Genomic DNA, 15,843 nt, shown 5'->3' on the forward strand with positions numbered 1-15,843 from the left:
CAAAGAAAAAGGATGGGAGTTGGAGGTTATGATCTAAAATTGCTAAACTCAACATTGAGTCCAGAAGGCTGTCAAGTTGAACTTGTGTTTGTACGGGAAGAATGCTGCATGCATTTAAAATATGCTAATTTGTCATTGGAATACACTGGAAAGACACTTTCAACAGGAAAGCAGTTCTCAAAATTCACTAGAACTTCTATATTAAGCTTTTAGTTCAGTCACTGCTTCTTAGGAGTGTTTGTACATCAAGACCAAATTAAATGGCTGTTCTAGGACAGAGTATGGGAGTTTTGTTTCTTTGTTCCTACTATGGCTTTTGATATGACTGTGGTGTCAAATGGAGCCTTTATGACAAAACCTGTGTCTTGGCAAGCTTTTCAGTTTCTTGGCAGCATAGATTATAACAGATGGTGCCACTGACATTCATTTGGTGTCTTTCACATCTCACTTGGCATAACTGTGATATTTTAATTTTACATATTTAAAATACTGGAGTTATGATTGAAGATAAAACTCTGACATGAACTGGCATGTGAAATATTTACAGAAAAGGTGAGTGCACAGGCTACTTATTGAAATAATGTACTTTACCCAGAAACTCATAAGTAAAAGTCATAAGACAAGGCAAAAATTGTGGTTCGGGGAGGGGAAAGGGGAACTTCAGACCAGCAGCTCAGTATGACAGTGATATTCATGTAGGGACTTCTGTGGACTTGAAACTTAAAAATAGAGGGAGAGGAAGCAATCTGTTTGAATTATTATAGGAGCTGAAAATAATTTTTACTTTTCTCTCTGGCCTGCTTTTCTTTGGTGAATCATGCCATACTGCCATGTGTAAGCTTTCAGTTATTTTTTGCATAGAGATCGCTCACTGATATTTAGAAATGTCGGCCAGAAAAGCTAACCATTCTTGTTCCAATTGTAAGTTTCATGGTTTTCAAAAAAAAAAGCAATTTGAGTTGCGAAATGCCATTTATTCCAGTGACTGCAATGTGTACACCTGCCTTTTGCATAGTTCTTCCATGCACTGTACAAACTTGTAAATGGGAATGTAAAATAAAATTGATTTTTCTGTGGTGTTGTTTGGTCTATTGTGCAAGTTTACCGCTAGTGAATCCAGGCTGACCTGTTGTCACCAAACCCTTTCTTTATTCCTGAGCGCATGCGCATAATTCCAAAATTGATTATTTGTTGGTACAATTAACAGAGCTGTGATAATTAGATGAGGCACAGCAATTTGTCTGGGACAATAAATTTGGATCCAGATACACCTTGCTCATTCCTGTCATTATCTTCTTCTGTTCATTGACCAGGAGAATCCAGCATATCAGTAGAATTAGATTGGGTAGCTCATGTGGAGAGAAACACTAATGCAGAGTTGACAGTCTGAATGGCCTCTTTTTATGTTTTAACATTGTGTGATTTAGGGTAGCTGAGGTGGCATCATTCTCTCTGCATGTATTGTAGAGCTTTAGTGTATTAGGTTTTTTCTATGTAATTTATAATATGCTTACTCAGGATTTTCATTCTATTATTTTAAATAAACCTGCTCTTTTGGGCCTGCCTCAGATAGTTCTGTAGTCACTCCCATGAAAGACCTCCATTAGGACTGTTGCGGGGGGGGGAGAGACAATCTTGTTCAAGCTTTCCTGATAGCTGTAATCTCCACTTTGGTACCATGCTTGTAAATCTTCTACGCCTTCTCCACTATCTGTTATGTAGAGTTAATTCTATTAAGGGTTTGTTCTCATACTGGTTGACTTAACTCCTCTGGAAGATGTCTCCTGTGAGCATGTTGCAATACGTGGGAATCTCTGCGGAATTCAAATGTAGTCTCAAAGTGCAAAACTGTCTGAGCCATTGGACATTTGACATGGCATTAGATTTAAGTATTTTAAAGTATTGTTGTTCTGGAACTGAAAAAACAAATTGCACATTTTAACAGCTTTGTTTTAAACCAGGAGAAACTGAACAGGTTGAATGAGATGAATTAACTTGGGCAAGCTTTGACCTGTAGAGATTGTCCTGGAAATTGATGAATAACTGTCATAAATAATAAAGATGCAGAGTGAATACCTAACTGCTGTTTTAGCCATTCAGTGATATAATTGAAAGCTGTTTTAGGGATGTGCGGCACAGTGGTTGGCACTGCTGCCTCACAGCACCAGGGACCCAGTTTCGATTCCGCCTTGGGTGACTGTGTGGAGTTTGCACATTCTCCCCATGCTTGCATTTTCACCGGTTTCCTCCGACAGTCCAAAGATGCGCAGGTTAGGTGGATTGGTCATGCTAAACGCATGTGGTTAGGGATAGGGTGGAGTTGTGGTCCTGAGTAAGATGCTCTTTCGGAAAGTTGGTGTAGACTCGATGGGCTGAATGGCCTCCTTTTGAACTGTAGGGATTCTATGGATGCAAAAAAATGTTTTCTGAAAACTGAAGGTGGCAATGAAAATATTAAGTTTTATTTTCCAAAGCGGTTTGAATCATAGAACCCTTAAAGTGCAGAAAGAGGCCATTCGGCTCATCGAGCTTGCATTGCACCTACAACAATTCCACCCAGGCCCTATCACTGTAACTCCACGTATTTGCCCTGCTAATCTCCCTGACTCTAAGGTGCAATTTGGCATGGCCAATCCACCTAACCTGGACTGTGGGAGGAAACCGGAGGAAACCCACACGGACACGGGGAGAGCGTGTAAACTCTACACAGACAGTCACCCGAGGCCGGAATTGAAACTGGGTCCCTGGTGCTGTGAGGCAGCAGCGCTAACCACTGTGCCACCATGCCACCCAGATCTTAACTGTTCGCTCCTTGCCACAGAAGGAAAGAGGAATGAAATTAGGAGAGTAAGACAGAATGTTCAAATGATTATACTTGGACCACTAATCTTGTTATCTGAAATATATTTGAATTTGGCCATGGCTAAAATTGATTTCTGATAAATAGTCAATTCTTAAGTGCTCATTTCTTTGTTTCTCCAGGAATTTGAAGATGCATTGCTGGTCGATAACTGGGATTTCTTAGAGGACTTGGTTTCCAAGCTGCTTCGAGGATGTTATCAACGTAAAGATATTAGGTCAGTATGGGTAGAGTTGAGTATTTTTATTTTTTATACATTTTAATCTGTTCGTTCATTCATGTTGATAGTAGTTACTGCCAGCTTGATAAAGTGTGAGGATGAAAGGTGATCCATACTGATCTACAATAGTGTGTTGCCTCTGAGTATAGCAATTAATTGCAAGTTCCTCCCAAAACGAAAATGCGTGCATTATAAACTTCAGAACAGTATAACAGAGCGAATTTCAAGCTACATGCATCTAAACTCAAGTGTCATAATTATTTATCTGTACTAAAGCCTATTCTTGTTTACAACGTGTCCATTTGTGGTTACATGGAGTTTTCACTGTTGTCTTATGAAATCTGAACATAGCCCAGAAATTATGTTGTGAGATAATTGTCTTAATGCTCTTGAAGTTCCTCTCTCTGCTATTTTAATTGAGCTATTAACTTTTTAACATGGATGAGTTATTCCCTCTGCCAAAATGGCAGTAAGGTGAATTTCAGGGGTGTGCAGTTATATTTCTGTTCCCACTGCGTAGTTTCAAGTCCAGTTTATTTGGGGATACCTTTCCTGTCTGCACTTTTAACTTTACTGTGATGTTGTCTGAATTGTTTCTGATGACAAGCATTGGTATTAGTACAGTTCATGTTCACGGGGATATTCATGAGTTCTAGTTGAAGCTGTGTTGTGAAAGGACTTGATTTTTCCATGTATTTCAACTTTCATATGATACTGAAGGAACAAGAAAAGCTTCTTTCCAATCTGTTCAGTGTGACCTTGGTGGATGTGAGCTGACTTCTTTCCCTTCTTAATATTTCCTACCTCCCCTAGGTAAGTGGCAACTCTGAGGCCAACTCCTCCCTTGAACACTAGCTGTAGCTCAATTCACCCACTATGGGAAACTGATAATTGAGTGCTGTCTGTACTGGAATAGGGTATTGAGTAAACTGTCTCACCTCAGTTAAAATAATCATTCCATCTGTTTCATCATTTAAAAATAATAGAGATAACAGCTAACTGGAATAGTGCAGGAACTGATTTCCTGTGTGTAATAGTGCTCTTGTCATATGAAACTAGGAAAGAATTAAAGCTGACCTTGAATAGACAGCAGAATAATGTGGTGTGATCCATGCAATCACTTTCACTGCGTTCTGTTGAAAATCAAAAGTAGATAGAAGTATAAAATCAGATGTTGTGGAATGGGCAAAACCGTCAAAGGAATTTCAGTGTAGGCAAATGTTCCTAAGATAGAAGCAGAATTAGGCCATTCAGCCCATCGAGTCTGCTCCGCCATTCGATCATGGCTGATGTGCTCCTCATCCCCATTTTCCTGCCTTCTCCCCAGAACCCTTCAATCTGTCTAACCCCTCCTTAAATTTTCTCACTGTCCCAGCATCCACTGCACTTTGGGCAGCAAATTCCATGGATTCACAACCCTTTGGTTGTGAACTCTGTTTTAAATTTGCTACCTCTTATCCCAAAACTATGACTTCTCATCCTAGAATGCCCCGCAAGAGGAAGCATCTGCTCCACGTCTACTTTATCCATACCTTATATCATCTTCTATACCTCAATTTGATCTTCCCTCATTCTTCTAAATTCCAGAGAGTATAGGCCTAAACTGTTCAATCTCTCTTCATACGACAAACCCCTCATCTCTGGAATCAATCAAGTGAACCTCCTCTGAACTGCCTCCAGTGCCACTATATCTTTCCTCAAATAAGGGGACCCAAAACTGTGCACAATACTCCAGGTGCGGTCTCACCAATGTCATTCCTTACCTTTATATTCTATTCCTTTCGCTATAAATGCCAACATTCTATTCATTTTCTTTATTATCTGCTGTACCTGCATGCTAGTTTTCTGTGACTCATGAACGAGGACACCCAGATCCCTCTGCATCGGAGCACCCTGAAGTCACTCCCCATTTAAATAATAAGTCACCGTCCCATTTTTCCAACCAAAATGCATGACCTCACACTTATCCATGTTAAACTCCATCTGCCATCTTGTGGCCCCTCTCCTAACCTATCTATATCCATTTGTAGTGTTCTTATTTCCTCATTGCAACTTACTATCCCACTTATTTTTGTGTCATCTGCAAATTTGGCTATAGAGCCTCCTATCCATTGTATCCAAGTCGTTAATATAGATTGTATTCAGCCCAAGGACCGAAAGCTGTGGCACCCCAGTAATGTGATGTCATGCACTTTAGACCTGAAAAAAGAACAGAGTACTTATTAAATGAAAAACTAGAAACATTGAATGTCTAAAGAAACTTGGAGTTTCAGGGCGGCACGGTAGCACAGTGGAGGGCGGCACGGTAGCACAGTGGTTAGCACTGCTGCTTCACAGCTCCAGGGACCTGGGTTCGATTCCTGGCTTGGGTCACTGTCTGTGTGGAGTTTGCACATTCTCCTCGTGTCTGCGTGGGTTTCCTCCGGGTGCTCCGGTTTCCTCCCACAGTCCAAAGATGTGCGGGTTAGGTTGATTGGCCACGCTAAAATTGCCCTTAGTGTCCTGGGATGTGTAGGTTAGAGGGATTAGTGGGTAAATATGTAGGGATATGGGGGTAGGGCCTGGGTGGGATTGTGGTCGGTGCAGACTCGATGGGCCGAGTGGCCTCTTTCTGTGATTCTAAGATTTCTGAGGTACGTATGTCATTAAATTAATGGGTACAGCAAATAATAAAAAAGGTTAATGTGTCTAGCCCTTATATCTAGTGGGCTAGAATACAAAGGGGGAGGAAGTGGTTTCAGGTATACAAGGCCCTGATTAAACCACGCTTGGAGTACTGAGAGTTCTGTGCACAACCTAGGAAGGACATATTGGCCATAGAAGGAGTGCAGTGTACATTTGCAGCCCTGGTATCTTGCTGGTAAGGGTTGAGTTACGTGGAGAGATTACACAAACTTGGAGTTTATGCAGTTTAGTGGTGATTTGATCAAAGTTTTCAAGATGTTAAGGTGAATAGACAGGGCAGTTAGAGAGAAGCTACTTCTGGTTGGGGAGCCTAGAGCATAGTCTAAAATGGCAGCGGTAGTGAGTATATGTGTTGATGAGACTGAGAGTAAGGCGCACAGTCTCAAGTTTCTCTCTCTGACCACCCCATACCAACACATGTTCATGGACCCACTCAGTGGATGAGGGTGAGCGAGTGAGCCAGGCACGCACACAAACCCCCTCACTTGGTCATTTTATTAATTGTTCTTTAACTTATCGAATTAATGTCCTGGCATTGCTTTGCATTTGCACACAAGATGTTTCCATTCTTTATACCTCAACTTTTATGGTATTCAAATGTTATCTTTTCAAAATATTCCCGTTGGCCCCTTGAGTGAGGAAAGAAAATATCCAAATATGGCCTTCTGAGTGAAAAGGTTAAACAAGGCTGATCTAAAATTAGGGGCAAAGAAGTGAAATTAGGAAACACTTCTGCACAAAAAGGGTAAAAAGTGTGGAATTGTCTTCCACAAATGGTAATTGATGCTAGATCAAATGTTAATTTTAAGTTGAAGATGGGTTTTTGTTAACGAAGGTATTAAGGACATGGGGCAAAGGAGGGTATATGGAGTCAGATTGCCTGCTGTTCTTCCGCTTTTTGTACTTATTTAGTTGAGTGTTCCAGTTTGGGTTCTTAAATGCAAAGAATTGCACCTGCCAAACCACGATATTTTTAATCCACCTGAGGAGCATTATCAAATAAATATGATTCTGAAGCACATATGATATTAGGATAGAACCAAAGGTTTTGCCAAAAAGCTAGGCTTTTAAGTGTTTTACAGGAGGAGAGCAAGGCGCAGAGTCTGGCTGAGGAAATACCTATACAGAAAAAACCTAGACAGCTGAAGGCACAGCTGCCAATGGTGGAGCAGTAAAAATCCAGGATGCACAAGAAGCCAAGTAGGATTACTGAGATCTCTGTGAGGTGTTGGGCTGGAGGAGGTCACCGGGTTGGGAGAGGCAGCCCTGTAAAACAATTCAATGACAAAGACGAGGATTTTAAAAATAGATCGGCTCCCGGTCTGGCAACATATGCAGGTCAATGAGCTCAGTCTAATCCAGTCTAAGCTGTTGCAGTATATTTACTTTTTTAATCCATGTGTTTGTAGCCATGTGATATAAACCTGTACAAAACTATGTTTCCGTCAGATTTCAGCTGTTTTGAGTGACCCAGCCACAGATATTTGAGGTTGGCCATGACCGCTACAGAAATGACAAGTAAAACGAAGTGTCCCACAAGATTAATAAAGGAGAATTGCCTTTAAATTTGTTTTTTAAAAGATTATCATAGAGTTACAAAGTATCCTGCCACCGTCATCTCCTGTTAATTTGCTGGCCTTAGAAATTATTGTGCTTGGTCATGTGATGTGGTTGAAATAACAAGATCATTGAACTGATTCCTCTGAGCACTTCCTGTGCAGGTGTTGAGTTCATCATTTGATCAAAACACTCTGGTTTTGATTTTAAAAGCTTTGTGTTAAGGTTTCGGATGTAAAACTTAAACACCTGCACAATTCACACATACACGATCTTCAGTGCAACAATACCCTTTTGAAGTCCAGGCCCCCAAATTCTGTTTAGCCTAATGCCGCTGGTATATTTTCCATTCACAATCAGTACTGAGCATGTACCCCACAATAACATCAAACCGCTCTGTAGAAATTCAAGCAATGTCATTAAAATTGCACAATGGTTTGACTGAAAATGCTACAAAATTTGTCAGCACAGCATTTATTTAGTCCTTTTGGGAGCCAGCACAGACAAAACACTTTGCTGATCTTCTGAGTTAACCACTTCAGAGTACCTTGTTTGTCTCAACAGCATAGAGAATTTCCACATGTACCTTGAAGATATCATACGGCATCGTTGGGAACTTGAAGAGGGGAAGGAAAACCCACTGCAGGGAATACACTTTAGGGCTCTTTCTTCCCGAGTAATTGTAGAAATTTTGCACAAACTCTGTGATTACCGCCTGGATGCTACAGATGTATTTGACCTTCTAAAGGTGAGGAATTTTTATCTTCTGTTTTATTTTTAATCTCCTTGCATAAGTTCTGGTACAAATATTGTAATTGTAACTATGTAAAGTTACATTTTTAATTAAAATATTGGCATATAAAACTGCAAGTTTAGTGCGTTGTCATACAGGATCCTAAGAGTACATTTGCACCACCAACTAACTCAGTCTGTGCAATGCAGTTTCCGCTAGTTGCTAAAATTGGGAAAATTTGATTTGCTACCCAGGCCATTTCCCAAACTGAGTAAGACATTTGTGTCTGACAAAATCTTGTACTTTCCTCAATTATTTAATCATGCCCTAACTTCTGACTCAGGCTGCATTCACTACAATTTTCTCATGTTGAAATTATACTCGCAGGCTTTTATTTTTAAAATTGCTCTTAATATAAAAGCACAAGAAAGATTCCGGGACCTCTGTCTGGCTTATTAAACTTGTATTTTAACTCACTCTGCTCAGTATAGTGCTTCATCCTGAACTGCAGCAATATTGCGAATTTCATTACTTTATCTAGTAAACTATTCCCTTCAATTTTTGAGTTTTTTTCAAATTTGCGTTTCACTTAATTTAAGTATAATGTATGCCTTATTGTTCCACCGACTTTGCAGACTAAATATTCTGAAGAAGCCATACGGATTTGAAACGTTAGCTCCCATTTCTCTCTCCTTAGATGCTGAGTTTTTCCAGCATTTTCTATTTTTGTTTCAAATAATATTCTGCATCTAACTTGTCCACGCTATTTAATACTTTACTATAGCATGATGAGATTGTCATTCAGCCTCTACTTCTCTAATCTATAGAAATTAAATTTCCCTAATCTTGGAATCATAGAATGATACAGCCATGGAGAAGGCCATTTGACCCATCGTAGTTGTGCTGACTGGCTCTTTAATGAATGATGTGGAGATGCTGGCGTTGGACTGGAGTAAACACAGTAAGAAGTCTCGCAACACCAGGTTAAAGTCTAACAGGCTTATTTGGTAGCAAAAGCCACTAGCTTTTGGAGCGCTGCTCTTTTGTCAGGTAAGTGGAAGTTCTGTTCACAAACAGGGCATATAAAGACACAAACTCAATTTACAAAATAATGGTTGGAGTGCGAGTCTTTACAGGTAATCAAATCTTAAAGGTACAGATAATGTGAGTGGAGGGAGGGTTAAGCACAGGTTAAAGAGATGTGTATTGTCTCCAGGCAGTTAGTTTTGCAAGCCCAGGCAAGTCATGGGGGTTACAGAGAGTGTGACATGAACCCAAGATCCCGGTTGAGGCCGTCCTCGTGTGCGGAACTTGGCTATCAGTCTCTACTCAGCGACTCTGCGCTGTCGTGTGTCGTGAAGGCCGCCTTGGAGAATGCTTACCCGAAGATCAGAGGCCGAATGCCCGTGACTGCTGAAGTGTTCCCCAACAGGAAGAGAACTTGTCCTGTCTGGAGACAATACACATCTCTTTAACCTGTGCTTAACCCTCTCTCCACTCACATTGTCTGTACCTTTAAGACTTGATTACCTGCAAAGACTCGCATTCCAGCCATTATTTTGTGAATTGAGTTGGTGTCTTTGTATGCCTTGTTTGTGAACAGAACTTCCACTTACCTGGTGAAGGATCAGCGCTCCGAAAGCTAGTGGCTTTTGTTACCAAATAAACCTGTTAGACTTTAACCTGGTGTTGTGGGACTTCTGACTGTCTTTAATTAATCCCCTACCCTTGCTCTTTCGCCAAAGCCCTGTAAAATTATTTTGAAATATTTATCCAATTCCCCTTTGAAGCCACCCTGCATTGCATTCGAGATCATAAATGTTCACTGTGTTTTTAAAAAATCCTCATATTGCCTCTGGTTTTTAAAAATGTGTTTTACAGCTGATGACTCTTCTGCCACTAGAAATAATCTTTCCTATTTACTCCATTAAAAACAGTACACAATTTTGAAAAGCTCAAGTCAAATCTTTATTTAACCGTCAGTCCTCTAAGGAGGACAAGTCCAGCTTATCAAGTCTCCATATAGCATAAGACCCTCATCCCTGGTATTGCGCTAGTAAATCTCTTTTGCACCCTGTCTGCGGACCTAAAATATTGTTCCCAGAATTGAACACACAATTCCACCAGGGGTCTCATCAATGTTTTGTAAAGGCTTAGCATAACTTACTTGTTTTTGTACACTCTCTTAATAAAGCCAAGCATTCCACATTTTTTAACAGCCTTCACAACTCACCATCGTCAAAGATTTGTGTGCATGTACCTGCACATCTTTCAGTTCCTGTGCCCCATTTAAAATTGTACCATTTGCTGGTATTGCCTTAGAAGAGTATCTTACCCAGACAACCCCCCATCCCTATAACCCCAAATATTTACCCAGCTAATCCCCCTAACCTAAGGGGCAATTTAGCATGGCCCTTATATGCCTAACCGGCATGTCTTTGGATTGTGGGAGCAAACCAGAGCGCACACAGGAAACTCATGCAGACATTGAGAACATGCAAACTCCACACAGTCACCCGCGGCTGGAATTGAGCCTGGGTCTAGGTGCCGTGAGGCAGCAGTGCTAACCACTGCCACCGTGCCACCCTGTTTTCTATTGCTATGCCAATTTTTATGCATTCAGCCACTTTCTCTAATCCCACGGACTTTAAATTTTGTTTACAATCTTATTCATGAGATGTTTTGTCACATACCTTTTCAAACTCCATACCCATAACATTGCATTTGCCCTCATTAACCTTTTCTGTTCACTGCATCAAAGCATTCAATGAAATTAGTCAAACATGATTGCTTTTTAGCACATGTGACTTTCATTCATTAGCCTGTACTTTTCCAAATGCTGTTGATTTTATATTGGATTATTGTCTCAAAGTTTCTCCACCACTGACATAACACTGACTGACCTGTAGTTACTGGCTTTATCCCTAAATTTGCAATTCTCCAATCCTCTGGTACCACTCAACGTTATTTAAGAAAGATCTTACATAACCACCCTTTCTTAGGATCATTCTGTTCTTCTTCCCACACATTCTGCTGTGCGTACAGTCTTTTGGAAATGTGGCAATCAGAACTGCAGACATTTTCCCAAGTGATGTCTGATTAGTGAACCATAAAATTTCAATAGAATCTCGGCAGCACTGTTCTGTCTGTGTGGATCAACGTTCCATTTATTTTTACTTGCCTCTCCATATTATCTTGACATTGAAAGTAGTGCGATTCTTTGTGCTCCACTGTCCCTTTCAAAGTCTCACTAAGTTCTATTCATTGCTTTTCCCTTTTCTCAAATGTGCAGCATTTTGCATTTGTCTGTGTATAAACAATACAATGGGTACTAAATCCCCACTATTGTTCATTCAAATTATTGAAGATGTCTGTTAAGCAAACATATTTGCAACATGGCATGGCCTTTTTTGATGTATAAATTTTGAAAAGAATGTTTTGGTTAAAGAGCACAGTGAGGATGTTGGAGTGTATCCTGAGTTTTAAAACTAAATACCATTCAAATTGATAAAGAAATGCTAAGCCAGTTAGCTACTGGTTTTAAGAGAACTTTTGCAGACATTTTGAAACAAGGCAACATTGTATCTGGGATATATTTTCCCAGTGAATCCCAAAAGTAACACATTACATTAAAATCTTAACATGGAGTAAGATTGTTAATTGATTTAATTAGATTTTTGCCTGATCTTGAGTGGGGTGGAAGGAACATCTGACTCAGCCACTGAGAAGTATATGTTGCCAGCTAGGAGCAGGCTGGGCATTGGTAGGCTGTGTAAAAGAGAGGGGGGAAATGTGCTACCAATAAAGACAGGTTAGAATACTTAAATCCGTGGGGCCCACTGTAAATATCATTACAGTCTGATGATCCTGGTCTAAAATATCAAAATATAGCAATAGTTAAGTAAAATTGTGCCATTACGAGGATGTTGCCTGGTATGGTGGGAAGGTCTTATGAGGAAAGGCTGAGGGACTTGAGGTTGTTTTCGCCAGAGAGAAGAAGGTTAAGAGGTGACTTAATAGAGGCATACAAGATGATCAGGGGATTAGATAGGGTGGATAGTGAGAGCCTTTTTTCCTCGGATGGTGATAGCTAGCACGAGGGGACAAAGCTTTAAATTGAGGGGTGAGAGATATGGGACAGATGTCAGAGGTAGGTTCTTTACTCAGTAGTAAGGGCGTGGAATTCCCTGCATGCAGTAGTAGTGGACTTGCCAACATTAAGGGCATTTAAATGGTCATTGGATAAACATATGGATGATATTGGAATAGTGTAGGTTAGATGGGCTTTAGATTGGTTTCACTGGTCGGCGCAACATCGAGGGCCGAAGGGCCTGTACTGCGCTGTTATGTTCTATGTTCTATTGTAGAAAACACAGCCGGCTAATATACTGCTAGCTGGCCAACAAATGGATTTATTTTGATTTGGATAATTTCACAATCATTCAGCCCATTGCTCCTGTTTCAGCTCTGCACTTCAGAGCAATCCATTTAATCTCGTGCCCTTTTCCTACACCCTTTTGTTTTTTCTCTCTTTAAAATATTATATCCACTTGACTTTTAAAAGTTAGATTCTGTTTCCACCAGACCTTTTGGTAGAACATTCAATCCTAATAGTCCACTGCGTAAAGTAGTTCTAACCTTTACCTTTATTTTTAACTATTATCTTTCATTTCATTGACTTGCTGACCAGTGAAAATAGTTTTCGTGGGCATCCTGCCGCCAACCCTTATTTCTAAACATCTCTTAACCATCTCTTTCTCTAACGAAAAACTTTTGCATTTCAGTTTCCAGTTTTAGGGAGATGGGAAGCAGAAGTTGGGTTGTTAATCAATTTTGCTTGGATCCAGATTTGTTAAGCCAGTTTTGTATCTATTTTTCAAAAGCTGCAGAAAGTGCCCTGTCAGTTTCCAATGAACCGTTCTATATCCACTTTATTTCTACATTTTACCTATTTTCTGAATGATTCACATACAGTTTTAAATAACATTTCTAGTTGGTGATTATAGAATCAGAAAGAAACCCATTGGTTTGAGGTGCAGTATTACAAAGCAGAGTTTTGATGTCAAGTCACAGTAGCATATATTATTGATTCGTTTCAGGGTCTTGAAGCAGACAGCTTAAGAGTAGAGCCTCTTGGAGAAGACAGCATCGGGGCACGATACTGGTATTTCTATGGCACAAGGCTATACAAAGAACTGCCTCCACCAACGCCGCCGAAGGAGACACCAAAACATAAAGCATTGAAGAATGATAATAAGTAATGTAAATTCTGTATTGTAAATGAAGGTACAAGGCTGGTTCTAATCTGCTGTGAATAGATGAACAATTTTAAGATTTTGAGATTGTTCTGTGTATAATTTTGTTTCACAGTTTGAATGATTCCGGAGTATAAAACTCCTTGATTGGATACTCTCCCACCTGATCTCCCCCTCTTTATTGATAACAGTTACAGCCCATGCACTAATAGTTTGTAATGGCGCTAGTTGAAACTTGTGGCATTTTAAATACTCAAATTTATTGTTGTCTCTTTTTCACTATCCAAAATAATAGGGTGTTTCAATATCACACCCAGCGTTCAGTCACCTTTGTTTTATTTATCTCTTCCTTTTTCTCTCTTGCTTGTCAATCTCTTGTGCATTGCAAACAGGAAATCATGATCAGGTTTTCAGATAAATCGAGGTTGTCAGGTAGGAGGAGAGATAGCTATTACAGAGAGCTTGTCAGAAAGGTACTGCATTAATCATGGGAGATTGTAATCTACATATAGATTGGAAAAATCAGGTGGACAAAGGTAGTGTAGATGAATTCATAGAATGTTCTCAGAATCATTTCTTAGAACAGCATGTACTGCAGTCAACCAGAAGGCAGGCTGTACTTGTATTGTGCAGTAAATGGGATTAATTGATAATCTCATGAAGGCACCCCTAGTTACCAGCCATTATAATATGATTGAATTTTTCGTTAATTTTAAGGTGCGCAGACTCTGTCCAAGATTAGAATCTTAAACTTGAATAAGGGCGATTATGAAGGCATGAAAGCAGAGCTAGCTAAAATGAACTGGATAGATTATTAGAGGTTCGGTGGCAGACATTTAAAAGGGTATTTCAGAATATACAGAACAGGCACGTTCCAAAAATTCCACGGGGAGGGTCCATTATCTGTGGTTAACTAAAAATTAAAGACAGTATTAAATTTTAAAAATAACATTTATTTGTGTAAAGACAAATGGTGGGTCAGAAGATTGGGAAGAATATCAAAGAATGACAAAAAGGTTGACAAGGAGTCAAGAAAACTAGAGTCTGAGGGAAAGCTAGAACATGGACAGCAAGAATTTTTATAGATATTTAAATAAGAGTTAACAAAGTGAGCATTGGTCCTATAGAAAGTGCATCTGGGGAATTGGCAATGGAAAGTCGGGCTATGGCGGATGAATTAAACAGGTATTTTGCATCAGGCTTCACTAGAGGACGCAAATAACATAATAGAAATAGCTGTAAATCAGGAAGTGGAAGGGAGGGAGAAACTCAAGATGATTACAATCACCAGGGAAGAGGTATTGAGCAAATTGTTGGGTCTGCGGGCTGAAGAATACCCTGGTCCAGATGCACTTCACCTTAAAATCTTGAAAGAAGTGGCTAATGAGATATTTGGTGCATCAGTTTTAATTTTCCAAAATTCCCTAGAATCGAGATAATTCCATTAGATTGAAAGCTAGCAAATTCAAATTGGGATGAAAAGCGGGAAACAAAGGCCAGTTAGCCTAACATTTGTTATAGGGAAAATGTTAGCCATTAAAGATGTTATAGCAGGGCACTTGCAAAAATTCATGGCAATGAGGCAGAGTTAACATGGTTTTGTGAAAGCCAAATCATGTTGTACTAATTTATTGGAGTTCTTTGAAGGAATCACATGTGCTATGGATAAGGGAAACTGGTGGATGTTCTGTACTTCGATTTCCAGAAGGCATTTGATATAAAGTGCCACATCAAAGGTAAATTATGTACAATAAAAGCTCATGGTTTAAGGGGTAACAAATGGGAATGGATTGAAGATCAGCCGGCTAACAGAAAACATTTGGCATAAATGGGTCTTTTTCTGGTTGGTAGGATGTGATGTGTGGTGTGCCACAGGGATCAGTGCTGGAGCCTCAACATTTTTACAATTTATATTTAAAAATGACTCGGATGAAGGGATTGAAGGTATGGTTGCTAAATTTGCTGACGACAGTTAGGTAGGAAAGTAAACTGTGAAGAAGAAGAAAGAAGGCTACAAAGCGATATAGCTTAAGTGATTGGGCAAAAACTCTGGCAAATGGAGTATGATGTGGGCAAATGTGGAATTGTCCATTTTGGCAGGAAGAGTAAAGAAGTGAATTATCTAAATGGTGAGAGATTGCAAAGGCGTAGAAGAATCTGGGTGTTCTTGTGAATGAATCACAAAGCGAGTAGACGGGCACAGCAAGTAATTAGAAAAGCTGAGGAATGTTGTTTATTGTGAGGGGAACTGATTACAGAAGTTAGGGAGGTTATTCTTCAGTTGTACAGGGCATTGGTGAGACGACATCTGAAGTATTGTGTGCAATATTGGTCTCCTTATTTAAGGAAAGAAGGAACTGTGTTAGATGCAGTTCAGAGAAGGTTTACTAGACTAATACCAGGACTGGATGGGTTGTCTTATGAGGAGAGGTTGGAGAGGATAGGTTTCTGTCTATTAGAGTTTAAAAGAGTAAGGCTACTTGATAAAAATCAGGGTGAATGTTGAGAGGGTGTTTCCTCTCGTCAGAGAATC

At 39.8% G+C, this 15,843-nt stretch overlaps 1 protein-coding gene across 1 annotated transcript in view; it reads left to right on the forward strand.

Annotated features, from left to right (window-relative positions):
• Window positions 1–15,843, forward strand: part of LOC144499281 (uncharacterized) — a 60,650-nt gene that overhangs the window by 2,865 nt on the left and 41,942 nt on the right. The window contains exons 2-4 of the mRNA XM_078221395.1: window positions 2,983–3,077; window positions 7,887–8,070; window positions 13,155–13,312. Coding sequence (XP_078077521.1) covers window positions 2,983–3,077; window positions 7,887–8,070; window positions 13,155–13,312 — 437 coding nt within the window. The remainder of the gene's footprint in view (window positions 1–2,982; window positions 3,078–7,886; window positions 8,071–13,154; window positions 13,313–15,843) is intronic.

This window comes from Mustelus asterias, chromosome 9 (assembly GCF_964213995.1).
Source record: "Mustelus asterias chromosome 9, sMusAst1.hap1.1, whole genome shotgun sequence".
Lineage (NCBI taxonomy): Eukaryota > Metazoa > Chordata > Chondrichthyes > Carcharhiniformes > Triakidae > Mustelus > Mustelus asterias.